The sequence below is a fragment of the Heterocephalus glaber genome, unplaced genomic scaffold (genome assembly GCF_053883595.1).
Source record: "Heterocephalus glaber isolate CG9 unplaced genomic scaffold, H.glaber_assembly_v1.0 deba00000122, whole genome shotgun sequence".
Classification (NCBI taxonomy): Eukaryota; Metazoa; Chordata; class Mammalia; order Rodentia; family Bathyergidae; genus Heterocephalus; species Heterocephalus glaber.
This window is the reverse complement of record NW_028258138.1, coordinates 478,612-503,761: the sequence shown is the minus strand read 5'-3', so window position 1 is coordinate 503,761 and position 25,150 is coordinate 478,612. Positions and strand designations below refer to the sequence as shown.

General features: G+C 56.6%; 2 protein-coding genes across 11 annotated transcripts; both read right to left on the bottom strand.

The window, feature by feature from the left end:
* Positions 1 to 1,426: 1,426 nt before the first annotated feature.
* On the bottom strand, positions 1,427 to 9,906 carry Ftcd (formimidoyltransferase cyclodeaminase). Of its 10 annotated transcripts, none has more exons than XM_087207883.1 (15): positions 9,746 to 9,906; positions 9,017 to 9,200; positions 8,041 to 8,169; positions 6,998 to 7,086; positions 6,735 to 6,918; positions 5,814 to 5,947; positions 5,610 to 5,741; positions 5,359 to 5,508; positions 4,884 to 4,945; positions 4,639 to 4,798; positions 4,410 to 4,571; positions 3,373 to 3,416; positions 3,092 to 3,230; positions 2,539 to 2,634; positions 1,427 to 1,709 (listed from the first exon to the last, which is right to left on the bottom strand). In XM_087207883.1, the coding sequence occupies exons 1-15, from the start codon at positions 9,797 to 9,799 to the stop codon at positions 1,623 to 1,625; spliced, it is 1,806 nt and encodes a 601-aa protein (XP_087064009.1). In that variant the 5' UTR covers positions 9,800 to 9,906; the 3' UTR covers positions 1,427 to 1,622. The 10 variants fall into 10 exon arrangements, with proteins under 10 accessions (XP_087064009.1, XP_087064014.1, XP_087064010.1 ...); XM_087207888.1 differs by having other exon boundaries at positions 4,639 to 4,765; XM_087207884.1 differs by having other exon boundaries at positions 5,610 to 5,711.
* A 1,979-nt stretch (positions 9,907 to 11,885) lies between these two features.
* Spatc1l (spermatogenesis and centriole associated 1 like) lies at positions 11,886 to 25,032 on the bottom strand. The gene is made up of 4 exons (XM_087207933.1): positions 23,416 to 25,032; positions 18,693 to 18,973; positions 14,482 to 14,637; positions 11,886 to 14,296 (listed from the first exon to the last, which is right to left on the bottom strand). The coding sequence occupies exons 1-4, from the start codon at positions 23,492 to 23,494 to the stop codon at positions 13,970 to 13,972; spliced, it is 843 nt and encodes a 280-aa protein (XP_087064059.1). The 5' UTR covers positions 23,495 to 25,032; the 3' UTR covers positions 11,886 to 13,969.
* Between the last annotated feature and the right edge of the window lie 118 nt (positions 25,033 to 25,150).

Genomic DNA, 25,150 nt, shown 5'->3' with positions numbered 1-25,150 from the left:
CTACACTCTCCTCCCCTGGGTAACAAGGGATCCCTGGAATCGAGCCCCAGGGTGCACACCTCAGCACAGTGAGTCCAAGACCGCTGAGCTCCACGGACCTCACCACCCAGCTCCATGATCCTCGTGGCCCAGCCAGGCAGAGCAGTGGGATCTGTCCCCACCCCAAGCCACATCTGTGACCCCTCCCTGTGGCTCAGCCTTGTCCTCCATTTAGCCTCTTCCAGAGGTCACAGGGTCACCAGGTCCTGAGCATGAAGGGCAGGGACACATGGCTCTGTCACCTGCTCCCCAGCATGGCAGTGACCACAGACTGGAGAAGCTGCTGCCTGCTTCCTGCTGGCCCAGGAATTACTGCTCTGCCCCAACTAGGGCTAACCGGGCTGCAGGGACACGGCTCACAGCAGTGGCCACCAGGGCCACCAGGTCCCCACACCCATGAGGATAAAGGGGGTGCCCATCCCTGGGAGATTCTGCTCCAGCCAAGCAGCTTGGCCCCTAATCCCATGCCCTGCTCCTTCCTAGGAGCCAGCATCTGAGAAAGGCCTGAGTGTGTCCCCCTCAAGAGCCCACTGGCCCCACACCCAGGACTGGCATGGTGCCTGAGACCCACATCTGAGACCCACCCCTGAGTATGCCACCAAGAACCAGGGCAGGGCAGAGGGTGGGGCAGGCTGAGCTTCTGGGCCAGGGTCCATCCTGCAGTGGCCACCAGCACCTGGGAGCACGCACTTGTGAGCTGAGCATGAGCCACACCAGAGCCTGGGAACTGGACCCACAGGCCACCCTGTCCCAAGCACTATGGGACCCCAATCGCCGCCCTTGGGGATTCTCAGCCTTAATGAGCCATGGGAGAGGCACAGCTGCACCCTGAGGGGCTGCAGGGCATGAGGACTCCTGCGTCTGCAGCTGGCCTCGCATACAGGCACCTGCACCCCATCCAGGACCAGGGCTGCTCACAGCTCCTACCCCTCAGTCGGACGCAGAGGGCCGTGGGCCTCAGTGCCTGTTGGGTGTGTTTTCTTTTTCTTGTCAGTTCCCTCAGGTGCTCTCTCCAGAGCAAGCATTTAAATGTGAAGGCAGTAAAGTCTGTCCCACTAGCATTCGGGCTTCTGCTGAGTTCAGGCAGAACGAACCCCAAGGACAGTTGTGCTGGTGGGTTGTGCATGGAGGAGCCAGCTGGGAATAACAGGGTAGTGAGCCTTTAATCACCACAGGGAACTGAGGCATGCAGCCCTATGAAGCCACAAGGACCGACAGAGCCTCTGTGCCTGCTGTCCTGTGCCCTCTGGCGGCTCCTGTCCCAGATCAGAGCCCTGTGCGGCCACATTGAGCCTGGTGCCCACAGCCCCACTGCAGCTGGGCACCCTCAGCTCTTCCCACCACAGGGTCCCCTGTCCCTGCCCCAAGCCCAGACACCCCATACACATTGGGTGTTCAGACTTTACTGGTGGCCACAGGTGATTGAGGGTGACAGACTGTGCCTGCAGGGGACCCAGACAGGCCCTGGCCCAAGCCCCACCCTGTTCTCCACACACCCTCTGACCCTAGGGAACAAGCTATGTGTGGAGCCCCGCCCAAAGGGGAATGAGGGCCTCATTGGACAGGAAGGTCCCTGCTGGCTGTCATTCCCGCCGGGCCTCTAGGCTGTCCAGCACCAACACGGCCTGGCTCTTGGCTTCCTGCAGGAGGCTGGAGATGCGCTGGTGGATCTGAGGGACACGACGAGGTGGGAGGGAGGTTACCCTGTGCCTGCCTGGGCCACTGCAGCTGTCCCCACAGCCTGGACCCCACAGCCACCTCCTGCTCTCCCCCCGGCCTGCCCACTCGGGTGCCTGGGGCTCCTGGGCAGCATCTCTCAGGTCTCCCAGCATGGGCAGAAGTTCGGGGACAGCCAGGCTCACAGACCCTGAGACAGAGCTGTGACCCGCAGCCAGAGGGACAGCACTCGTGGCTGGGGGAAGGTGGAAGAGGCCATGGGCCACCGCACCACGCCAGAAAGCAGCCCCAAATCATAAAAGTACCTAAGATGCCTGAGAGCAGGGCTGGGGTGGCAGGGTCTGAAAATGGTGGGGCTTCCCTGGGAATGGGGAGGACCTCAGGGAGGTGGAGGTGGCAGCTGCGGGTCAGGAGCGTGCTAAAGGCCACTGAACAGGCACTGCAACGTGGTGAATTGTACATCCTGAGCTCTACTTCCAGAATAATAATTTTGGGCCGGGGATTTAGGTCAGTGGTTTCGCTGCCTGTTGGGCAAGCACAAGGACCCGAGTTCTATCCCCAGTACCAAAATAAAAGAAAAATAATTTTTAAAAAAACAATCATAGTAACAATAACAGTTATCACTTGGCAGCCATGGCTGCTGAGAGAACACCCTTCCCCAGAGCCCACAGCTCCTTCAGCCCCCGGGTCATGGGTTTCTGGGTCCCTTCCTTGCTCAGGAGGCCTCTGGAGAGCAGGGGACATGGGGCAGGGGACACTACCACAAATCCCGAGACAACAGCCTCCTGGAGCCCTGTGCCCTGGACAGGCCTGGCCCCTCACCTGCTCCTTGAATGCCTCATCGGCCATGTCTCGCAGGTTGGTGAGCACATTGAAGTATGCACCAAACACGCTGGTCTCCAAGGCTTTGGCTGCTACCTGCAGGGACACCGGGAAGCAGGACCGGTTCCAATTGCATGGGCAGCAGAGTTCCCACCTCACAGGAACTGCTCCCCGGGGCCTGTGGAGAGGCCAGGTCAGGGCATCCAGCAACAGCTTCAGACCCCAGGACCAGACCTTGGACACGGGGCCTCTTTCTTGTAAAGATCCTGTGGACTGTGTGTTTGTAGGGTGGCCACAGGCCACAGTCACAGCTCTGCCCCATGCTACGTCCTCCACACCGGACACAGGCATGGGACAGGAGTGGTGTGCATCACTACCAGCTGTCTCAGGTCTGTTCTAGGGGCCGGATGGGAATAGAGGGGAGCAGGGAGGAGAGTGGGTCCATCACTGTCTGGCTGTGTTCAATCCTGAACAAGAACCTAAAATAGGTCCTCTTCCTGGGGGAGGGTGGAGACCGCCCAAGGGACCCAGGAGTTCCCGATGTCCCTAGTACCTGCAGGTCCGACCGGCAGGCCAGGTTCCCACAGAGGGCCAGCTCCCGTAGCACTGGCCACAGTGGGGACACCGTCTCCGCCAGCGCCAGGGGCACTTCAACTGCCTGCCTCAGCCTCTGCTGCAGGACAGCTGCATGTCTGAAGGGAGGGGAGGGTGGCCTGGGCCAGGGGCAGGGGTGCACTCTGACCCCAGCCCTCCAGCCAGGGCCGAGCACACAGAGCCCCATGGGTCATGAGGATGGACACTCATCTGCAGGCCTTCTTGGGCACTGGCACACACCTGTTACCCTCCTCAGGTGTGTTCCTGGGCAGCTTCATCGCCTCCTAACAGGAAAAAGAGCAAAACCACAGGTGAAAGATCAGCAGCATGTCCATGACCATGCTTGAGGGACAGTGGTAGAACATAGAGTCCTAGGATGGCAAGGGGCAGCAGGTTCCCACACTTCCAGTGCCATCGTTTTCCCGGGCTGCATGATGATGGCCAGAGGCCAGGGGACCAGAAAAAGGGGACTGAGAGAGGTTTTCGGTGAGGATCTGTGGATCACAGTCCTTGGCATGGGCGGTTGGGGTCAGGGGGCCACACTGTGAGGTCAGAGGGCACATGGGGGACATGGACAGGACAGTCAGCAGCACTTTCTGGGCCCTTGTTTCAAGGAGACTGAGGGTGTGGTGGGCCCCAGAATCCCCTCCCACAGCACAAGGTGGCCTGGGGTCAACATCGATTTAAAGTGACACAGGCAAATCGGTTCAACAAAGCTAAATCCAGAGGTTCAGACTGCAGAGGGCAAGGACAGAGCACATAGACACACGCACCTTCACCTAACTCACATGCTCACCCTCACCCTAACCCTAACCCTAACCCTCATGCTCACCCTAACCCAAGCCCCAACCCTCGCCCTAACCCTAACCCTCACCCTCACCTTAACCCCAACCCCCAACCCCAACTATAACATAATCCTAACCCTAACCCCAACTTCAACCCTAACCACAGTCCTACTCCTAACCCCAACTGTAAATCCTAACTCTGACTCTCACCATAACCCACAGCAGGACAGACATTTGCAGATGGTGCTCCCATCTCCTGACCCCATGTGGCTCCCTCTCACTCTGGGGCTGAAGGCCCCTCCAGTGTGTGCCTGCCCCCACCCAGCTCCTGACATGGTCTCCTCTGGGTCTCTTCCTCCAGGTCTGGGGCCTGGGGTCCCAGCTCACAGCCTGTGTGGGGTCACTGTGGTCTGTGCCCCCCAGGCCCTGGGCTGGCTGAGGACCTGAACCCCAGGCCCCCCAGCCCCCACCTTCTCCCCAGGCCCTGCTCACCAGGCAGGCAGCAAAGGCCTGGGCATCAGCGTCCACCAGTGGGGCCAGCTGGGCTGCTGCCTTGTGGAAGGGTGGGATTAGCCGCCGCATGGCCGCATCCAGGTGTTCAAAGCGGCGCCGCCCGTAGGTCACCTGGCCAGCCATACAGGCCAGCGCCGCACCCTGGGGACAGCTGTGTGGGTTCCTTCTCTTTGGGGCCCCCCGGGGGAGCTCCCAGCCCCATGCTCACCATGGCACCAGCAGCTGCAGCCACTGAGCCGCCGCCAGGGGCCGCTGAGCGGGCGCCCACCTCACGGACAAAGTCTCGGAGGGACAAGTCCAGCAGGCTCTGCTCTGGGCCCTCGGGGACCAAATACCTGCGGGGCAGGGGCTCAGCGGCGGGGACAGGGCTGGGCCCATTGGAGTCTCACAGTGGCCCCCAGGCCAGCCGATCTCCGAGAACAGGGAAGGGAGGCTGGGGATGGGACCACTTACTCGATGACACGCTCCGCGGGGCTGAAGGGTGCCAGGGAGTCCAGCCCCAGCCTGCTCACCACCTGCCAAGTGGGCACCTGGGCTCAGCCCTGCCCACACAGGCCAGGCCCCCTCAGCTGCCCCAAGTCCTGCCTTCTGGGGGTTGAGGCAGGGTACAGCAGCCCGCATACCCCAGAGCCCTGCTGACCAGGCCCCTGCAGATTGGGATGCACCCCCTACCTGCAACCACCAGAAACTGAGGCCAGAGACAGCAGCTGCCCACTGGCCCCATGTGCCCCACAGCCCGCTGAGGTTCCAATCCCAGCGTCTAGCAAGTTCTTAGTCTGGGACCAGCCCTGCCACCTGTCCCTAGAGTGTGAGGGACAGTGACTTTCACCCAGATCCAAAGAAAGCTGTGCCTCCCATTTGAGATTAGAACTCAGTCCACCAAAAACCACCCCTGCACTTCGCAGAGCCCTTCGCCTGTGACACCCACCCCCTGCGCCAGAGGTCCCTTCCTGGGAAGAGCAGAAGTGACAGGTACACTGGCCGGGCACAGCCTCCAGGGCCAAGAAGCTGCAGGCCCCAGAGCCGGGCGCCAGAATCTGCCAGCCTGAGGCAAGCTCTGCACAGATGCCTCGGGAAGCTGAAGGGATCACCTGGGATGAACACAGCCCACCAGGCCACAGGGGTGGTCACTCCCACACAGCCCACGCTCGGTGCCAGCCTGCCCCACCCAGCACCCACCAGCCTGATCCGGTGCTCCTCCTCCAACACGAATAGGTTCTCCCTGTGGCAGTAGAAGGCTGCGGCATCCAGCAGGGCCTGCAGGGGCACCAGGCCCACCAGCTGTGAGCCCACCACAGGGAGGCTCAGCTCCTGTGGGCAGTGGTGTCAGTACAGGGCAGCTGAGCCGCAGGGATGTGGGGCACGGGCGCCCACTCTGCCCACCTGGGCTTCCCTACAGGTCTCCTCGTAGACCGTGTGCAGTGCCGTGACCTCGAAGTCCAGGAGATTGGTGGACACCTGAGCCAGCTTCTTCTCCTCCAGGTACCAGCCAATTCCCTGCACCTTCTTCAGACGGCCTGGCTGCAGAGAAGTGTTTTCCAGCCACCGCCTGGCCCTGCCCACCTTCTTGCCGCTGGGTACTGAGAGCCTGCAGCAGGCAGGCACTGCAGCTCCTCACTCTGTCCCTCTGTTACCCAGGCTGGACAGGAAAGGGCAGGGACAGGCCCCTCACAGGGAATCTGGGTCTCCAAGGTCAGGTGCAGGAGTGGCCACCCATCTGGGCACCGTGCTCTGCCCATACGGTGTCCTGAGGCCTGGAGACATTGACATGAGGCCAGTGGGACCTGTCTCCTGTCCCGCTTCGGGGGGGTCCAACCTCACCTTTGAGGCCCTGAAGGTCACTTGCTTTGTGGGTGCTATGAGCAATGGCGGTGCGTGGTGGTAAACTGGGATCCTGGGCCTCAGTGGCCAGGGGCCCGATCTCCGGGGAGGGGACAGGCAGGCTGGGTCCCTACCTCCTTCACCAGCCGTCCGTGTCATCTGCGTGTGACCCAGACTCTGAGAGTGATGCTAAAAGTGCTGTGCCCTGCTGGTGGGGCTTCTGAGGCCCCAGGGGGTCCTGGACCATGTGGGGACACAGGGGCACCTGGGGCCAAGAGGCAGTTGTCCTGTGGCCTGGGGGCGCGCAGGGCTTACCCGAGGCATGGTGTTCATCACAGCTCGGAGTCCTCAGCTTCCAGCACCTGAGCCCCACCCTGCCAGCTCCAGGGCTTGGCCTCCAAGGCAGGACCCCTGCTGACAGCGCCCCCAGCCCCAGGCCATCTGGTCTCTGTTCCTGGGAACTACTGCGCATGCCCCAGCCACTCGCCTGGTCCTTCCCTCGGCCCTGCTCCCGAAGGTTGAGGGCAATACGGTGGGCCTGCTCCTTGGTGCCCAGCAGGTTGATGTTGAAGGCGATGAGGAACTTCCGTGCCCCCGTAACGGTGGCCCCCCAGCTGGGGACAAAGGTGCTAGGGCCAAAGTCAGGGGCCCACTCGGCCTGCTTGAGCTGCAGAGCGGCCGCCTGGTGAGGAGGAGCCCGGCCCCATCCCACAGGGCGCCCACCCCTCCTGGTGCAGCCCCAGCACCTTCTCAGGCAGCCCCTCATACTCTCCGGCCCGGACGGCTGGCAGGGAGCGGCGACCGGCCACCTTCGCTGCCTCGCCGTACAGGTACACTGCAGGGAGCCAGCAGTCAGGGGAGCGGGCAGGCCCCCCAGCCTCCACCCAGGCGACCTCCTCCCCCACTCCTGGGCTTCAGGGGTCGGGTCACGGCTGGCCACTGGCGGACTCATCCAGCCTCCCACCCACGCTGCTGACACCCTGACGCCCACAGGACGAGGGCTGGCGCGCGGTGGTGGGAAGTGCTGACAGGACCCTTATGTTCCCTGCTAGTCATTTTCAGCCTGTGACAAATGTAGCCACAGATGAAGGGACACAGAGGACACAGAGCTGGCCATGCACACAGCCCAACCCGGCACCGGCCAGGCCTGAGGGCCCCATCTGTGCCACCCACACAGCTGGCTCCTACTCTCTGGGCGACGGGCGTGCCCCATCCCCCGTTTGTATCTGTTTGCTCCCTGTCATTCTCTTGGTTAGGTCAATGCCCTAAAATGAGATTTTGAAGGTCTGTTGCTTCACCTTCCTTAGCTGCTCTACAGCACAGCCAAATGACCCCTGCTGCTGGGCACTGCAGGGTTGGGTGTGCAGGGCTGGGCTACCAGGGTTTCTTTTGTGTTCATTGCATTGTTAGGGACACGGGGAATTTCCTGCGTTACGGGGTTGTTCACTTGTAGGGTTTTGTTGTTGTGTTTTAGGGGCCCTTTAGGGGTGTTTCTTTGGGGTTCTGTTCTGTTCTGTTGCAGGTTGAACCCTTTGCACTGAGCTACATCCCCACCCCTTTATTTTTTTATTTTTGAGACAGGGTCTCACTAAGTTCCTAAGTTATTCATGTTCAACATCCTCCTGCCTCAGCTCCCAGAATGCTGGGATTATAGACGTGGACCACTGCACCCAGCTATGAGCTACAATTTCAAGGGGCTTCAAAGGCAGAGAGCTGGGCACACTGCGGGCAGCAAACCTCTGCAGATGGTACTCAGGAAGCTGCAGCAGAGCCCTTCCTGGGCACTCACCTGGCACGCTGAGCTCCTCTGCCAGCTGCTGGCCAAAGGCCTGGGCACACAGCACACAGTCCTCCATGCTGACACCCCTCACCGGGATGAAGGGGCAGACGTCCAGGGCACCCATGCGAGGGTGCTCCCCTGCAGGGGGCAGGCAGGGTTTGAGGGACAGCCCTGGTCACCTGCCCCACTGGCTCCCTGGCCAAGGGAAGTGGCCAGCTCTGGGCACCCCTGCCAAGCCCTGGCTGGCGCCCTTCAGGGACCAGAGGACACCGTGGAGGCCCCGAGCTCAGGCCAACAGCGGAGCCTTAGCAGTTTGGCACCTGTGGGGCAAGCCAACCTCTCTCTCCACTAAAAGGCACAACTTCTCAAGGATGCCGGTTGGTGCTCACCCTCACCAAATGCCAGCTGGGCAGCAGTATGGTCTTGGCCAGACTCCACATGTACCCCTGGTCCACCCAGAATCCCTCCCTCCCCAGTAGTGGACAGAGCTGTGTGTCAGAGCCCTGACCCCCACCTTCCACCTTGGGCTGGCCCCTCCTGCCACCAATGAGCCTCTGATCCACTGGGTCCCCTCCCTGGGGCCAGCTGGTGCTCTGGCCTCTGACCTGCTTGGGCTCCACTGACCTTTGCCCCTGCCTGCCACCCCCATCCTGTTTGGTTTTGCAGAGTTGACAGGTCGGTTTCTGGGACCACATCTTCTGCCCCCACCCCAAAGCCTGCTCCAAACCACTGCTGGCCACCTCAGGACCCAGGATCCAGAGGGCAGTGCCCATTCCCCCAGACAGGGCATCCCGACCCTTCTTGCCCAGGACCCTGGCCTCCCTCTCTGTTCCACCGGACACTGTCTCAGGGAGTGGAACCCAGAGGACATCAGCGGCCCCAGGGCTAGAGCAGAGAGAAGGACACAACCCTGAGCCTCCCTTCAGCCAGGACACAAGCAGGGGCCCTGAGGCAGGATTCACTCTACCTCGCCCTGTGCCCTCACCTCGGTGCTGGCTCATGTCGATGAGCCGCCAGGCTATTCGGGCAGCATTGAGCGCGCCGCTGACCACACACTCCGGCCGCCCCACAAAGGTGCAGACGGTCCTGTTGGTGGACGGGCCTGCATCCACATCCAGCAGCACACAGCCCGGGGTCTGTGCAATGGCCCCTGAGATGGCATCAATCACCTGGAGACAGTGCCAGGGTCAGCTGTGGCCCGAGCAGGGGCTCAGGGCAGACCCAGGCCAGACGGTGCTGAACAGCAGCGGGGTCGCTCCAGGCCCAGGAGAAGGGGACCTGGCCACTCCTGCCAGGGACACAGGTGACCCCCTGGCCAGTTACAGAGGCCATCTCCCCCTCCATGGCCTCTCAGCAGGAGCCTGGGCTTCGGGTGGAAGGCCAGGGACCTCCAGGAAGGAGCAGGGGCTCAGAGCCCATTCCTGGGGTCCTCAGTGGCCTGCCTGGCCTCTGGCTCAGTCTCCTTCTAGGTTAAGAGCTGGTGACAGTGCAGGACAGGAGAGAGTCACTTGTGGATGACCTCCGTGACTTCAGAGAGACCCTGGGACAGTCCTTGAGGCCCCCTGTTCAGAGGGAAGCACCAAGACCCAGCAGGTACCAGATCTGCACAGGACACCCCCCCCCCCCCGCAGCACCCAGGGCTCCAGGGCAGGGCTAGGCTGACTGAATCCCCACCAAACACCACCCTGTCCTCCACTGAGCCTGCAGGCCTCACCTCCTTGTTGTTCCCCTCTGAGAAGTTGGGGACACACTCCACCAGTTGGGACATGGCCAACACCCTGGTCTGGACTGCTCTCAAGGGGCAGGGAGGCACAAGGACCACTGCTCTGGGGTGGCAAGGTCCTTACAGCCCCAGGCACCACCCACAGTGGGCTTCTTATTAACCAGGGTTGGGGGGAGGGGGGGTGGCTCCCCAGCAGCACGAGACTGGACTGGGGGCCTGCAGCTGAGGACCACAAAGGCCCTGGAGAGGTACAGTCTGGCTGAGGGGCATCACCAGCTGGGGCTCCGTCTCAGCTTGGCCCAGGGCCACCCACTGACCCCCCTGGTGACCCTGGCCCGAGTCTCCTAGCACAGGCCCTCCACTGAAGTCAGCCCAGCACGAAGGGCATGGGGACAGTATGCGTGAGTGTGAGTGAGGAGTGTGCCCGGGAGTCAGGGTGCACACGTGTGTGGGTGCTCGTGCTCAGTGAGCAAGTGTTGGGTTTCTGCCTGGGTGGGCGTTGCTGGGGTGTGCAGCTTAGCGATTGCACACGGTACACACTGGTGTGGTGAGTGGTTTTTGTATATAGCTACCCAGGAGGCGGAGGCAGAAGGATCATGAATTTGAGTCCCTCTTGGCCAACTCAGCAAGACTCTGTCTCACAATTCTAAAATAGGGCTGGGGATCGCTCAGCGCGAGGCCCTGGGTTTAAGCCCCAGTTTCACAAAAACAAAATGAATGAATGAAAGAATGGAGCTGGTATTTCCTTCTGCATGGGGCCCACATCACGTGGCTGTCCAGGCCACATAGGGACACCAGAACCCTGCCATCCCAGCTGTGTGGGGACACCCCAGCCCTGCTGCCCTGCCTCACCCCAAACTTCATGTCGGGTGCCCTTAAAGCTCCACAGGCATCTCTCCCAGGAGGGGCCCCACAACCAAAGATGTGAGGCTCCATCTCCCTACAATGGTGCAGGGGCAGCCATGGGCCCCAGTGAGATCTTTTTTTTCCCTGGAGACCCCATCTCCCCTGCAGCAGCTCATGGGCCTGGGAGGAGGGGCTGCACGAGCTGAGACTCTCAGGAGCAGAGGCAGAGTCCCCCAGCCAGGGCCCCACATCTAGAGGCTGGGAGGAGAGGACGGGTCTCTCATGGGCTGAACTGTGTCCTCCCCAAATCCCTGTGCTGAACCCCTAATACCCATGGTTTCAGGACACATCCATATTCGGAGATGAAACTGATTTAAAGAACTGATTCAGTTAAAATGAGTTCCCTAATCCAACACACCTGTGTTCTTTAAGGAGCCAGCACACAGCCCCACACCAAGGATGACTGCTCAAGGGTGCGGGGAGAAGACGCTGTCTTCCAGCCAAAGGAAGGGGCCTCTGGAGGAACCAGCCCCGTGACACATTTTGGCTCAGACCAGCAGCCCCCAGGACGCACAATGACAAATGCATGTGGCCTGAGTCCCCAGGCTGTGGTTTTGCTCATGGCAGCAGAGCTGCCTCACCCAGGATCCTATGGCGCTGGGCATCCAGAACACACCCAGTGGTGGGTGCAAGGAAAGGCTATGCATACTGGGGGTGGCCCAGAAGCCCCACACCTCCATTCTTGCACCCACAGTGAGTGACCACAGCCTTCAGGGCCCAGAAACAGTGGTCAGGAGGGCCCAGCACAGTTGGGCCGTGTTCCCCATGGAGTCGGGCCTGGGCTAGGGCTAGGAACACCAGACACACAACAGAGATAGGGTGCATGATGCCAGCCCTGGTTCTTGGGGACAGTTCTGAGACTATGGAAACTAGTGGGTGTTATAAATAGCTCTGAATAGAAGTCCTAGGTGGCCCCACCATTTATAGGGAAAGCAATGCAACTAACTGGCACTTTAACTTTCTCCAGGGAAGGGACCAGGACTCCCAACTCTAGGACATCAGGAGGACCCAAGATGGGCCTGAAGCATCTGACCAGGAAGTCCAGAGGTGCTTGGAAAACAGACTCCAACAACCAGCCCTCACAAGGCAGTCAGTGGACACAGGAGAACACCGAAGGTACCCTCAAAGCTGGAACCAACTGAATGCAGGGGTGAATAGCACTGGATCACAACTCAAATGTAAGCAAAAACCCCGGAGTCTGTGAATAAATGACAGGCTCAGTAAATAAATGTGGAGAACAGACCAATTTCCTGCACAGAAGAATCCCCAACAAGTCCACGAAGCTGCTAGCAGGTGGAGCTCAACCCCACAGCTTAGACTTGGCTGGGGCTGCAGACAAGCCAGGCCCAGACTGTGCGCCCACCTCATCTACAAAGCAGGATGCTTCCAGGACCCAGCCACGTCAGCTCCACCTTCCAGGCTGGCTTGAGTCACCACAGGGCCCCTCACCATGTCCCATCTCCTCTCACTCTTACAACAAGAATAAATGCGGGAAGTCTCAGCACCCTGTGCTGGAGGACCCATCAGGAGCTCCTGGTAGAGCCCCATATAGATGTGGGAACCAGAATTGCCCATCTTCTCCACCAGCACAGCCCCTGGTGCAGCCCCATGTGGACATGGTCACCCTCACTGCCAGACTTGTAAGCCCACATGGCTCCTGCTGATGTCCTAGTGTGGGCATGATCACCACTACTGTCAGTCTTCTTGGACCAGATGGCTCATGGTGCAGCCACCTGAGAACGTGGTCACTGTCACTGTCCAACTTCTCCACGTGCATGGCTCCACTGCAGACCTGTGTGGAACTGTTCACCCTTTTCTTCACCCACATCTTCCGGTCTGGCCACATGTGGATATTGTCATTCTTACTGCCCAGCGTCTCCACCCCGATGGCTCCCAGTGCAGCCTGTGTGGGTGCGGTCATCCTCACTGTCCTCATTCTCCAACAGAAGGCTCCCATGGTGAGCCCATGGCAACATGGTCATTAACTAACTTCTCCACTTTCAGAGTTTCCGGTTCAACCTGTTGGGACACAATCACTCTCCTTGCCCCTTCTCCACCCCCACGGCTCCTGGTACAGCTCTACTGTGAATGTGCCCAACTGCTTGGGTCAAATGACTCACTCCTGGAGCAGCTTCACATGGACAAAGTCACCCTCGCTGCCTGGTTTCTTAGCAACATGGGTCCCGGTGCATTCCTGTGTGGACCTGGTCACCCTCTGCCCAGTTTCCCCACCCCATGACTCCTGATGCAGCTCTGCTGTGGAGCGGCCACTCTCACACCACAGCCTGCCCTCCCACTTGGCTCCTGGTACATCCCCCATGTGGATGTGCTCACCTCACTTCCAAGCTTCTCCCCCTATGTGGCTCCTGGTGCAACCTTGATTTGACATGGTCACCCTCAATGCCCAGCCACTCTGCCCACATGAACAGGGACCGCCAAAGGGCCATGTGACCCACAGTGCTGACCTGGAGGCTCTGAGGAGCACAAGCAACTGCAGTCAGCCAGGCCCCCACTCCCGGGCACTAGGACTCATGTAGGACACCACATGGTCCCCCAGGAGCCTGGGCTTCCTCCAGCAGGGGTCTGCTCAGGCTTCTGATCCTGAACCATTCATGAGTGAGACAGAGGCATCACAGGCACTCAGAGGACAGTGGGGAATGCTGGGGTGGCCAGACACAGACGCACGTTCAGGCAGAGGTGTGACAGTAGGGTGGGGACCAATCAGCAAACTCCACCTCCTGCCGCTCTGGTCTCTTGTGTCCCCAGGGTGGACCAGCTCCCCTTCCCACGATGCTGCTTCCCTGATTCTCGCTCTGGAGAAGCTGCCTGCCCAGGGCCAAGCCATGCTGTCACAGGGACTGAGTCCTGGCTGTCACACCCTGGAATTTCAAACATCTGACCAAAGGGCTGCATTTCCACTCTGCACCAGCCCTATTTGTTCCTAGCCGTCCTGCCAGTTCCCGAACCCTTGCTTTGGCTCTGTCTTTAGGGAACCCTAAGGGGTCAGGACTCGTTGGTCCTTTCAGAGGAGGCACCAAGACTCCCAAGGTTTCCAGCTCCTGCGGCCAGCAAAGCCCAAGCCCTCTCCCTGCCCTCAAAGAGCCAGAGGTGAGGCAGACAAGCCGACACGCTTCAGTGAGGCCCTGGTGCACTGAGGCAGGCATCCGGCTGGGCTCAGGGCGGTGCAGGCCATGGGGGCTGCCCTCCCACCGCCAGCACCACACGGCAGCCCCAGAGGGACACGCAGGAGGCACGGCGGGCCCTGGTTCAGAACAAATACGTTTACTGCAGGAAGGGCAAGGCCTCGGCTCACCAGGCAAAGAGTGGCTTGCTGTCCTCCTTGGCAAGCTCACACAGGCAGTTCAGCAGCAGCAGGGAGTCGCCCAGGAACTTGGGCGGCACAATGTCAATGACCAGCTTCCGAAGCACAGCCAGGCTGCTGTGCAGAGGGTTGGCGCGCAGGTCAGGCCGCTGCTTGAGGATGCCATAGGTGTTGATGAGGAACTCAGTGAACACTGGGTGCACCTCACATCTGTAGCCCAGCTTCTCCAGCCATGCTGTCAGCGTGAGGTAGCGGTGCGTCAGTTCACACAGCTTTTTCTCATCCACCGAGCCATCCAGGGACTTGATGGAGGTCTGTGGCCAGGCGGTTTGTGCAGGGCCATGTCAGGGCAGCCAGGCTGCCCACCAGGGCCATCTGGGCCACTGAGAGGGGAGACGGAGGCCTCACACCCCTGGGCCTGCTGGGCCCAGAGCTTGGACACACAGAGCCCAGAGCCCTCCTCGGCCCCCGCCCTCACTGGGGCACCATCGCGACGCACCTGCTTGATCTTCTCAGGGATGTTGGACACGACACGGTGAAGCCATAGAGCCGGGTCCACCTGGGAAGACGTAGGCCAGGATGCGCCAGTCCAGCTGGAAGGCGATCTCCCCAACGATGCAGCCGTCCCTCTCTGTGCTTGCGAAGCTCTGGATCTCTATGGTGGGTGAGGACCCGGACACAGCTCACAGGCCACCCCTCCCAGCCCGACTGTAACGACAAACACAAATCTACAAGAAAACTGGTGTTTGGGGCTGAAGAGAGAGAACTGTTCTCAGAGTGCTCCCGGGGGCTCCCCCTGGTGGGAGATGTGTAGGAATGATCTAGATGCTGGGGAGCCCTGGCCTGCTGCTGGCTGGGCCGGGCCACCACTGCTGGTCCTGGAGCAGCCCCCTGCCACCAGGGAATTCGGGATGGACAGAGTGTGCTGTGGCCCCAGGAGACATCAGGCAGCTAAGGGAGTTCAGCTAGGCTGAACTCTGTCCATCTTTTCCAGGTCTGTGGCGAAGACTGTGGGGCTGGCAGACTACTTGGGACACTTGGGTCCCTTGTCCATCTGCTTCCAAAGACCCCTCCCCGCCACAGCTACTGTCATTTTTAGAGTCATTCATCAAACAATGCCATCTGCATTGATATCTTTCAAAACCATGTGCTCTTTGAAAAATTAGCCATCTGAATTTGAGAGAAGTCAAAGCAAGAAAAGAGCAGGGCTGGAGTGGGCAGAATTCGACCTCTGTCATGAAGCCCTTGTAGACTGAGGTGCTCGGGAGCCCCTCACCCCACCTCCCTTTCCTCCACAGCCCATGTCACTGCTCCCCAGAACATGCCACTCCGAGTCATTCTCCTGAGCACTGTGCTTCCACCCTGAGGGACGTACAACACCCTCACCTGCATCCACACCCATTTCTGAAGCCTCAGGGCTTTTCCAAGCAGGGTCTGTCCCCTCCGGAGCTGCCAGCCGGTGAGCCCCTGAGAGCGGCCAGCAGTGCAGGCTTCGATGGCTGTGTCTGGGTGGGGCTAGCCCCAGGCCCCAGCCCACCCAAAGGCACTCAGGGCCCACACAGAGGACACCACACCACACAGAGAAGCCTCCGCTGGTACCCTGTGGCCTCAGGCATTTTTGAGCTGTCCCTCCCCAGCCTAGAGACCCAGGACCTCTGGCCACAAGGGTGGAGCAAGGGGCTGGGCCCCAGGACCCATCTCATTCTTTGAGGTCAACAATCTGATATCAAAGCCAGAAAATGACATTATAAGAAAATGATAGAACCATATCCCTCATGGATCCCACAAATTCTTAACAAAATTTTAGCAAATTGAATCCAACAATACAAAAAATGTTTATCACAATAAATGAGATTTGTCTCAGAAATGCAAGGTTGCCTCAATATTCAAGAATCAATCAATTTGATTTGCCATATGCTGTGGTCTGGGCAATATCCATATGCAAAGGCTGGGCCCCTAGGGTGGGCTTTGAAGAGATGGGGCCTAGTGGGAGGCCCCTAGCCCCCAGAGGTCACTGTAAACACTGGTCTCTCTCTCTCTTTCTCTCTCTCTCTCTGCTTCCTGGCTCAAGATGTTGACTCCCAGCTCTAAAATATCCTCCTGCCATGTGCTGCCCCAAACACAAGGACATCACCCAGTCTTGGACCTGAACCTCCAGAACCCTGAGCCAAAATAAACCTCTCTTTACTTTGTAAGTAGCTTGTATTGGGTATGTCAATATAGTGATGCAAAACTGACTAATACATCATATTAACAGACTGCAAATGAAAACCAAATGTTCATCTCAACAGATGCAGAAAAAACATTTAACAAAATCCAACATCCATTCACCTACCAAAGCCTTAGCTAACCTCAGACTTAATGGTGGTAGACTAAGCAGCCTCCCCCTGAATCAGGAAAAGACAAGGATATCCACCATCACCACTTCTACTCAGCACTAGTCTGGAGCAGTGGTGCCAAATCTACGGCACTCGTGCTGCAGCCAGCTGTTTGCTATCATTAAAAGCTCTAAAAGGTTCACCATCACTGATCTAGGGGTTCTGGCTAGTGCAATAGATGCATTGGGGCTGGGGGTGCAGCTCAGTGGTAGAGCACTTGCCCAGCAGGCACAAAACCCTGGATTTGACACCCACCGTTACAAAAAAAGAAAATAAAAGGCATAAAAATTAGAAATAAACTTATCTTCACTCAAAACACAATCATCTATGTATAAAATGCTAGGGAATTTACCAAAACAATCTTAGAACAAATAAATGAGTTTAGTAAGGTTGCAGGATATAGAACTGTGTTAGTCAGAGTTCTCCAGAGAAACAGAACCAATGGTGTGTGTGTGTGTGTGTGTGTGTGTGTGTGTGTGTGTGTGTGTGTGTGTGTACATGTGGTACTGGAGAGTGAACCCAAGGTCTTCACACTGAGCTACATCCCTAGACCTTCTTTTATCTTGAGACAAGGTCTAAGTTGCTAAGTTACCCAGGTTTGGCTCATATTTGACATTCTCCTGCCTCAGCCTCCCAGAGGGCTGGGATTGCAGGTATTCACTACCGCACCTGTCTTGAAGAAGGATTTATTATAAGGAATTGGCTCACAGGTTTATAACTGGAAAGTAGCAAGATCTGTAATCAGCAGGCTTGAGATTCAGAAAGAGCTAAGAGGGCTGTCAGAAAGGAGGAATTCTCTGGCTGGGGATTTAGCTCAGTTGCTGCCTGCCTCGAAAGCGCAAGGTCCCAAGTTCGATCCCCAGTACCAAAAAAAAAAAGAAAGGAGGAATTCTCCCTCACTCAGAAAAGGGTCTATTCAAGCCTTCTTCAACAATCCGATGAGGTCCACCCCATGGCCAATCTGCTTATTTAAATGTTAATTTACAAACAACCTCACAGCCTCCCCCAGAATAATGTTTGAACAAGTATCTGGATACAGAGCCCCAAACAAGTTGACACATAATAAAATTAGCTATCACAAGGGTTGATACCAAAAAAAAAAAATCAACTATGTTACTAGATAGAAGAAACATATCAAATTGATTAAAAAAATGCTATCTATCACAGCATCAAAAATGTGAAACACAAAGGGCAAATTTGACAAAAATCTGCAAGGCTTGTGTATAAAGAACTATAATTTATGGCTGAGAACTGCTGCAGATGCTACTGAGTATTTAAGAATATTCAATGTTTTGAAGGTGCCTTTACTTGGGAATTGGTCTGCTTCACCTACAGACTCAAGATAATCCAGTCAAAACCCCAGCAGGCCTTTTTTTAAAGAAATGGGCAATTTGATTCTAAATTTCATGTGGAAATGTGAAGGACGGAGAACAACTTTGAAAAAGGAAGGCAGGCCACTGTGAACTCTCTCAGTGCCCTGCTCTCGCTCCTCAGAAGATACTGCTTTTCCTAACTTTAATAAATGTAAAACCTCGCTGCCTTAAAAAAAAAAAAAAAAAAAAAAAAGGAAAAAGAAGGCAGAGAAAAGCTCATCATACTGTCCACATCACAGCCTCTCGGTACAGCTGCAGCACCCAGGGCTGGTGGTCACGGACAGGTGGGTCCAGGGAACCACAGGAGGGTCCCGACACCTGCTCATGTTGGGTGACTCTGATGTCCGACAAGCCCGGGTGGTCAGTGGAAAGGACCACTTTTTAAAGCACTGATCCTAGAGGAGTGGAGGTCTATATGCAAACCTCACATCACAGACAAAAAATAACACAGAACTAATCAGAGATCTGAATTTAAAGCCTCAGCTATAAATCTTGTAGAATACAAGCCAGAATCTTTGTGGCTCTGGGTTTGACAAAGTCTTCCTAAATTGGACTTAAAAAGTACTAACTGCAAGGAAAATAATTAGTAAACTGGACATCATCAAATTCAACAGCTTTGCTCCCCTCAAAAACACAAAAATGGAAAAGCTGCAGACCAGAGGGCCACGTCAACAAAACATGTATGCCAAAAGGACTTGTGTCCAGAATATGTAAAGAACTCTTGCTACTCAACAGAGGATAAGAAATCAGCTTTCCTAAAAGGTTAGAACAGACACAGCCCTGGCTCTGCCCACCCAGCACTCTCCCCGCCCTTGTGCTGCTGGAGAAGCCTGGCTGGCCGGGGTTGCCCAGACGTGGCCTGCCCCATCAGGGCCCCTGAACACACGCGAGGTACTGCTGAGGTAGTAGCTCCTCCTGGTCCTGTCCCTGGCCGGTGGGTTGCCCTCTGAGACACACACCTTCTTAGGCTGCAGCATCTCCCTGGGCTCAAGCGGTGCCTTGTCTGCCAGTGGGTCCTGCAAGGGGCTCAGAAGTGGGGACAGCTTCCTGTCACTTCGAGTGAGTAGCTCAGGGGGGCTGAGGAAGGACCTGAAGGGCAGCTGGGAGGAGGTCACGCAGCCAGGAGAGGCCTCGTCCTCACTGGAGAGGGGAGCATGTGAACACAGCAGGTCCTCCAGGGACGACGTTGGCAGCGGGGAGGCCACATCAGGGACACTGGAAAACCTCCCAAAATCTGGACCTGGGGTGGGAGGAAGGGGTCAAAGCCAGGCACAGGCCCTCAGACTCCCACCGTGCAGAGAGCACAGTGAGACACGAGCTCGGGCCCCGGCCTTACCATCCCAGCTCCCGGAGCCCAGACCACACTCCCTGGCCACGTTTATGCGCTTTTCAAATCTCCTACATGGTAGCGTCCGAATATGTTTTACTGAGCAACTCTCTTTCTGAGACTTCTCTGTGCTCAGCCACTTGGTAGCCAGCAGGGTAGCTCACCACTTCCCAGCGTGGGAGCACACAGTGTCTTTCCACCCATTTCGTTATGAAGACAAAGCTGCAGCAGCCTTGCCAGCTGTCTCCTTGCTCACATGAGCCCCTGAGGGCTGCACCTGGGCTCAGGTGTGTGTGTGTTTGACCTTCTTTGATTCCCGCAGCTGCAGGGCAATGCTGTGCTCTCGGCACAGATGTTATACCATGTTCCCCTAGTTCCTGGTCACATTTAACTTTCCTTGTAGGGCTTATGAAGTCCTTTTCCATCCTCAAGTCAGGAGTTTATTCTCCTAGCATTAAAGTAAATACATATTTAAGAAACCTTGTTTTTTGGTACAGAGGATCGAACTCAGGACCTTACGCTTGCAAAGCAGGTGGCGGAACCACTGAGCTAAATCCCTGGCCCGTTAGAAACTATTTTTAAGAACCATATCAAAAAATTGTCTGAAAATGTACATTTATAGGGCCAGGGATTTAGCTCAGCAGTGCCGCACCTGCCTGGCAAGTGCAAGGTCCTGAGTTCAATCCCCGGTACCAAAAAAAAAAATGTACATTTATAGGAACAAACTAATTTGGCCCCAAAAATGTTTCCCAAGGAAAAACTGTTCTAAAGAAGAAAATTCATCTGCAAAATTTGCCTTCTGTCTGCTGTGTGGGAGGCCAGGGGTCCTCAATCCTCAAGCCCCACGCCACACCCTACACTGTGAAAGAACATTATGTACCACTGCGTGCCAATTAGAACCACGACCGCATGCTGAGGCCACACTCTTCAGTGAAATAAACAGGACACACGTGTAAATACTGAGTAGTTTCTCTGGTGTGAGAACCTGAAAGTGTCAATCAGGACTAAAAGGTCTAATAGATAATGTGAAATAGGAAGAAAAGGGGCAAGGGGGAAGGGGAAGTGGGAGGGAAAGGGGAAAGGAAAGAAGGGAATGGAGTTAATGTGAGAAAATGGAAAAATGGAAACAAAGTCTTTGTAAATAGGGAGGAATGGAGGGGTTGAAGGGAGGGCAGGGGAAGGGGGAAAAATAAGAACCAAGAGAGACTATGTATAGGTGCAAATCTCCAATGATGAATGTCATTATATTGTATACTGAAAATGTACCAATAAAATAAAATAAAACAAAAAGAAATGCTAAAAAAGGAGAGCTCTTCTGGAGAAGTATTTTTAAATGACTCAATAAGAAGAAAACCTAAAGGAGCCAATAAACAAGAAAAATATAGGGCAACCCACTTTCGGGTCCCCTCCTATCTCTCAGGAGCCATCTCTCTCAACAAATTTTCCTACTCTAGCCAGGCATTGTGGCGCATTCAGCTCTTGGGAGGCTGAGTCAAGAGGATGGCCGTGAGTTCAAGGCTAGCCTGGGCTACATAGTGAGTTCAAGACCAGCCTGGGCTACATAGTGAGACCCTGTCTCAAAAATAACCTAAATAAATAAATAAATAAATAAATGTTCCCCAAAGGACTGCAGGCCCAAGTAATGTGACAAAGTCTTTCAAGTTCCGCAATAACTCATGATTCCTACATCATATAAGGTTAGAATACTGAAAAAACTGAAGACTCTGGAGTAAGATTAAAAACTTGTCATAATGCTGATATCAAATTCCCACAAAGAAAATCCTCAGAAAGAAAACTGTGGTTTGGGCTCACACAAAAACGAAGACCAGACAAAAATCCACATAGTACCCCATCCAGGAATATGTCAGGACAGACCCAAGAAAGGCAGCAGGTTACAGAGCTCGGCAGCCACAGGGGGCACAAGGCTCCCCGACAGCCCTGGGAGAGCCAAAGGACACAGAAACAGGCTGCAGAACTGAACAAAATAAGCCATTTCGGACGCTTCCCCAGTGCCCAGTCTGTGTCCAGAGGCTGCCGTCCTACTGGCTCCCAAACCCAGGAGGCCCAGGTCCAGGCATCTGACAGGGACCCATAGGTACATCTGTGGTGCTGAATGAAGAAATAATGCCACGCACCCCACTCCTCCACAGTGGAGGGTCAATGCCACAGCCTCCAGTGTCTGCTTCAACTTTTCAAACGAACACGGCCTTGGACCCAAAGAATCCAGGCTAGGACTTCTCCAGATGGCACAAGGTCGCAGCCAGCAAGGGGCGCACATACGGCTGCTTACGGCAAGACTGTCTGTGGCCACAGAGACCTGAGAGCATGCTACTGTCTGTCATGGGGCCCAGCCAAAGCATCCAGCATCAAAGTGTGCTGGTCAGACACAAGAGCCAGAAGCGGAGTGAGAGACACGGACAGTGGCCGGAAAAGTCGAATTGCAGAACAGTATGCCCGTTTGGATACACCGAAGAGATGAGATACACACATGAAGACCCATCAGGAGTGCCAGGACCTGTGGGTCGGGCTGCCCATGGTGGTGGGACGGCAGGCAGGGCAAGCTGAAGGGTCACGGCCTCCGAGGCTTGCGGCAGGCAGACACAGCACATGTTGGGAATGTTAGAAAAGCTGACTTTGAAGCACACAGCCTGTTTTGAAGACAGATGCTATGGGGCTCTTGGAGATGTGCAAACCATTGCCGTGTGGTAGCTCCTTCCTGTGTATAGACTTCCCTTTGTGCAGGGCCTCGCCAGTGGCTTTCCAAACTCCAGCCCCCAAGACCACGGTTGTGCCCTGTTGAGGACAAGCCTGCTCATGGGCCTGTGAGTGACTGAGGTCAGCACCAGTTCAGAATGCAGCGTCAGGAGCCTAGGGTTGATGGGCTGATGCATAGAGGGAGGAGGATGGTACCATCCACAGCTGAGCCGGCCCTCCTGCTCATGGCAGACATGGCCAAAGCCTGAGGCCAGCCTGGCCCACATGCTTCAGTGGGCTCCAGCACACTGGAAAGATGTGGTGGCCTCAGGTTGGGCACCTGGCTCCCTGGGGATAGCCCAAGGGCAGGACACTAGGCACAGTTGGGAGATGCAGCTCTGGCCTAGGACCTGGCAGGTGGGATGAGCTGTGAGCCTCCAACAGTGATCATCACCACCAAGACCTGGGCTCAGTGCCTGCAACCTCAACTCAATATGACTTTGGCACCAGCACCTGTCACATGTGGCCCAGTGCTACGCAATACATGTCTTAAGGCCTCTGAGACACATCCTAGTAGTACTAACTCTGCTCCCCACCCCAACTCCCTGCATGGAACCTCAGGTGTCCAAGCTCTCTCTTCAAGGGACAGGTGCTAAGGCCCCATGAGCAACCCCTCATTCCAGGGGCTCTATATGCACTGTGGTGGCCTGACGCTGGCCCACACAAGCCCAGTAGACTCACCTCAGGACTGGGGGATGTAGAGCACCTTTTCTGGTGCTGGGTACACTCAAGAGGACAGTGGCCAGGAAGTGATCAACCAGGAACAGGGCCCCAGAGCTTCCTTTGGCTGACCTCAGGTCATCACATGGGCACCGGCCTCTGCCTGGCCACATGGCTCTCACAAACAGCAAGGTCCACAGGGCACTGGCTAGCCATCTGCTTGGTCACAGACGACTGGGCAGGCTGGAATGCATGCCTGTCCCCGCCATGGCCTAGCAGTGTGAGTGGCTGGCATATCCAGCCGGAAGCTGACCCCACTCGGTCACAGCTGCTTCCAGCAGTGCTGACTGGGGTTCTGCTGGCCATCCATCACCCCAAAGAAAGGCCAAAGTGACATCCATCAACCATGCCCCGAAAGGGAAACTTTTCCCAAAGACCTCTAAAACAGAACCAACTACTTTTGCAGAAAGTATCAAACCTTGTTTTTTGGGGTTTTTTTTATTTTTCTGTGTAAAAGGCCCTAGAAGTTTGGAGTCGATTCTACTTGATGAACGAGTTCACAGTGCCATTTCCCCCACCCACTCTCCCAGGAGGCAACAGCAGGGCCTCCCACTGGGATGGACACTAACTCGCCTCGTCACCGGGCTCAGCCTTGTGCCTTGCCTTGGCCGATGGCATGTGAGTGGACAGGATGTGTGAGGGGACACCCGGCCAGCTGCAGTCCCAGGACGGGAAGAGGCACAGAAGCAGGGCAAGGCCCCTGCCAAGGCCAGTAGCACTCGAGGCAAGTTCAGCAGGTTATCTGCCAGATCCTGTCCCCAGGTGTGGACTGTGGCCCGAAAGGCCTTCCCAGGGAAACGGGGCAGAAAGGCCTTGCCCCACCACTGCCCCCTGACCTGCACCCTCATGGGCTCGTCTGGCCACCTGTGGGCCACGCTCACCTCCACTCCCTGGGGAACAGGCCTCAGGGTAGGGGAAGTGTCTTGGGGAAGAGGAGGTCATGGGCCCCTCGGCCACCATCCTGGCAGCTCTCACTGAGCAGTCACTTCAGCATCTGGTTCTCCTTCAGGAGGCGCACCTGTTTCTTCAGGTCCGCATTCTCACTCATGAGCCTGGTCATCAGCTCACTGCCCTCAGCCATGACTGTCCTTGGGAGCTCATGGGCAGGCCTGAAGGCTCATGGAGGTAGAAATCCAGAGCCCACAGAAACAGCCACGACTAGAGTTCCGCAGCCACCTGGGCTTCCATGGCCTTGTGACGTCACCACCCTTAAAGATGCAGCACCACCTCACCTCTCCCATGGCCCCCAGACACCTCCTAACCGATGTCCAGGCCAGGCTGGGCCCCAGGTATGTAGTGGAGCCACACACCGTGCACACAAAACACCTCACACTGGGTAGTGGATTGTGTCACCAACACCAGGGGGTCTGCAAGACAACGGAGGGGTAAACATTCTAGGTGGTGTGCTGAGCTCCCACAAGCAGCCCTGCAGTGGGGCTGCACCCACAACCCCAAGGACAGATCCTGCCAGAAGCACCTTCCAGGAGAGACAGAACAGCCTTGCTGGGCAGGTGGGTGTCAGCTCTCCATTGTGTGAAGTCCTTCGCAGCAGTGGATTTGGCCTTCACCCCGAGTGACATGTACCCATGAGACAGTGGATCCCATATTACCTCCTGACTCACGGGGCAAGCTAGTGGGACCCTCAGAATCCGGATGGAAACTGGTGTGCAGGTGGTTACTGGGTTCACCCAGCATGCGAGAGCAATGGGTGGCAGGGAGATCAGCCTAGGGCCCCACGGTGGCCCCGTAAGGTCTGGGGGTCCTGATGGGGCTGAGAATTACCAACAAGTTCTAGGCAGCATGTGTCCACCCCACAGGCGAGCGCTGGGCATCTGCTGGTCATTACCAGCAGGCCTAGCTAGAGATGGGCAGCAGGGGACAACTCTCCAGACCATCCACACGAGATCTGCAGTATGCTGGGCCCCTGGGACTGACTTCTAAGTGGCTGGTCCTGTATTCCAGGACTAGCCTCAGTGACCCCGTAGGGTTCTCATGCAGTTGAGGGTGATGGGAACTCAAGCCCACTGAGGGAGAGCTTCCAGGGGAGAGGGGGCAAGGGCTGGGGTCAGACACAAGTCAGGGGTTTCCCCACACCCAGCTCCGAGGGCAACACCAGCCGGCATCACTTTCCTTCTACCAGCTCCCCTGAATTCAAAACCCCACAGCTTTCCTGTATCTTCTCCAGCCACAGGCCTGTCTACCCCCACCTTGAGATCTTAGTTGCTAAGGCAACTTGCGGCCCCTTGCTTCAGTGCTGAGATTATAGGATGTGCCACTGTGCTCTGACCCATCATCGTTGGACTCGTTTGTTTCTGTTTCACAGAAGTTAACTGGGCTACCATCTAGGCCTAGATTTCTAGATAGTTTTAAATTTCCAGTTCAATTTCTTAGACACAAGGCCACTTAAATGCTCTTCACACGGCAACTTTGGTAACTGCCTTTCAAGGAACATACGCATTTCATGAGGGCTGAGATGGGCCTTCCTGCCCATCTAAATCTCTCCCCTCCAGACACAGGCAGACCCAGTAAAGGTAGGAAATAAGGAACATAAAGCAGCAGCACTGACAGGACTACTTCAGCAGGGATACGGCAAAGGGGCAAGGGTGAGGTGTGGAT

What these genes read in the sequence shown, in the direction of transcription:
- Spatc1l (XM_087207933.1), bottom strand. Translation starts at nt 23,494, where the DNA reads ATGGTGGCCGAGGGGCCCATGACCTCCTCTTCCCCAAGACACTTCCCC. An exon ending in CTGTTCCCCAGGGAGTGGAG is followed by an intron (nt 18,974 to 23,415) that starts GTGAGCGTGGCC and finishes CTCCCACCCCAG; the next exon opens with GTCCAGATTTTGGGAGGTTT. An exon ending in AGATGCTGCAGCCTAAGAAG is followed by an intron (nt 14,638 to 18,692) that starts GTGTGTGTCTCA and finishes CACCCACCATAG; the next exon opens with AGATCCAGAGCTTCGCAAGC.
- Ftcd (XM_087207883.1), bottom strand. Translation starts at nt 9,799, where the DNA reads ATGTCCCAACTGGTGGAGTGTGTCCCCAACTTCTCAGAGGGGAACAAC. An exon ending in ATGAGGGGCTGCCTGAGAAG is followed by an intron (nt 6,919 to 6,997) that starts GTGCTGGGGCTG and finishes GCCGCTCTGCAG; the next exon opens with CTCAAGCAGGCCGAGTGGGC. An exon ending in CTGCAGCTGCTGGTGCCATG is followed by an intron (nt 4,572 to 4,638) that starts GTGAGCATGGGG and finishes AGCTGTCCCCAG; the next exon opens with GGTGCGGCGCTGGCCTGTAT.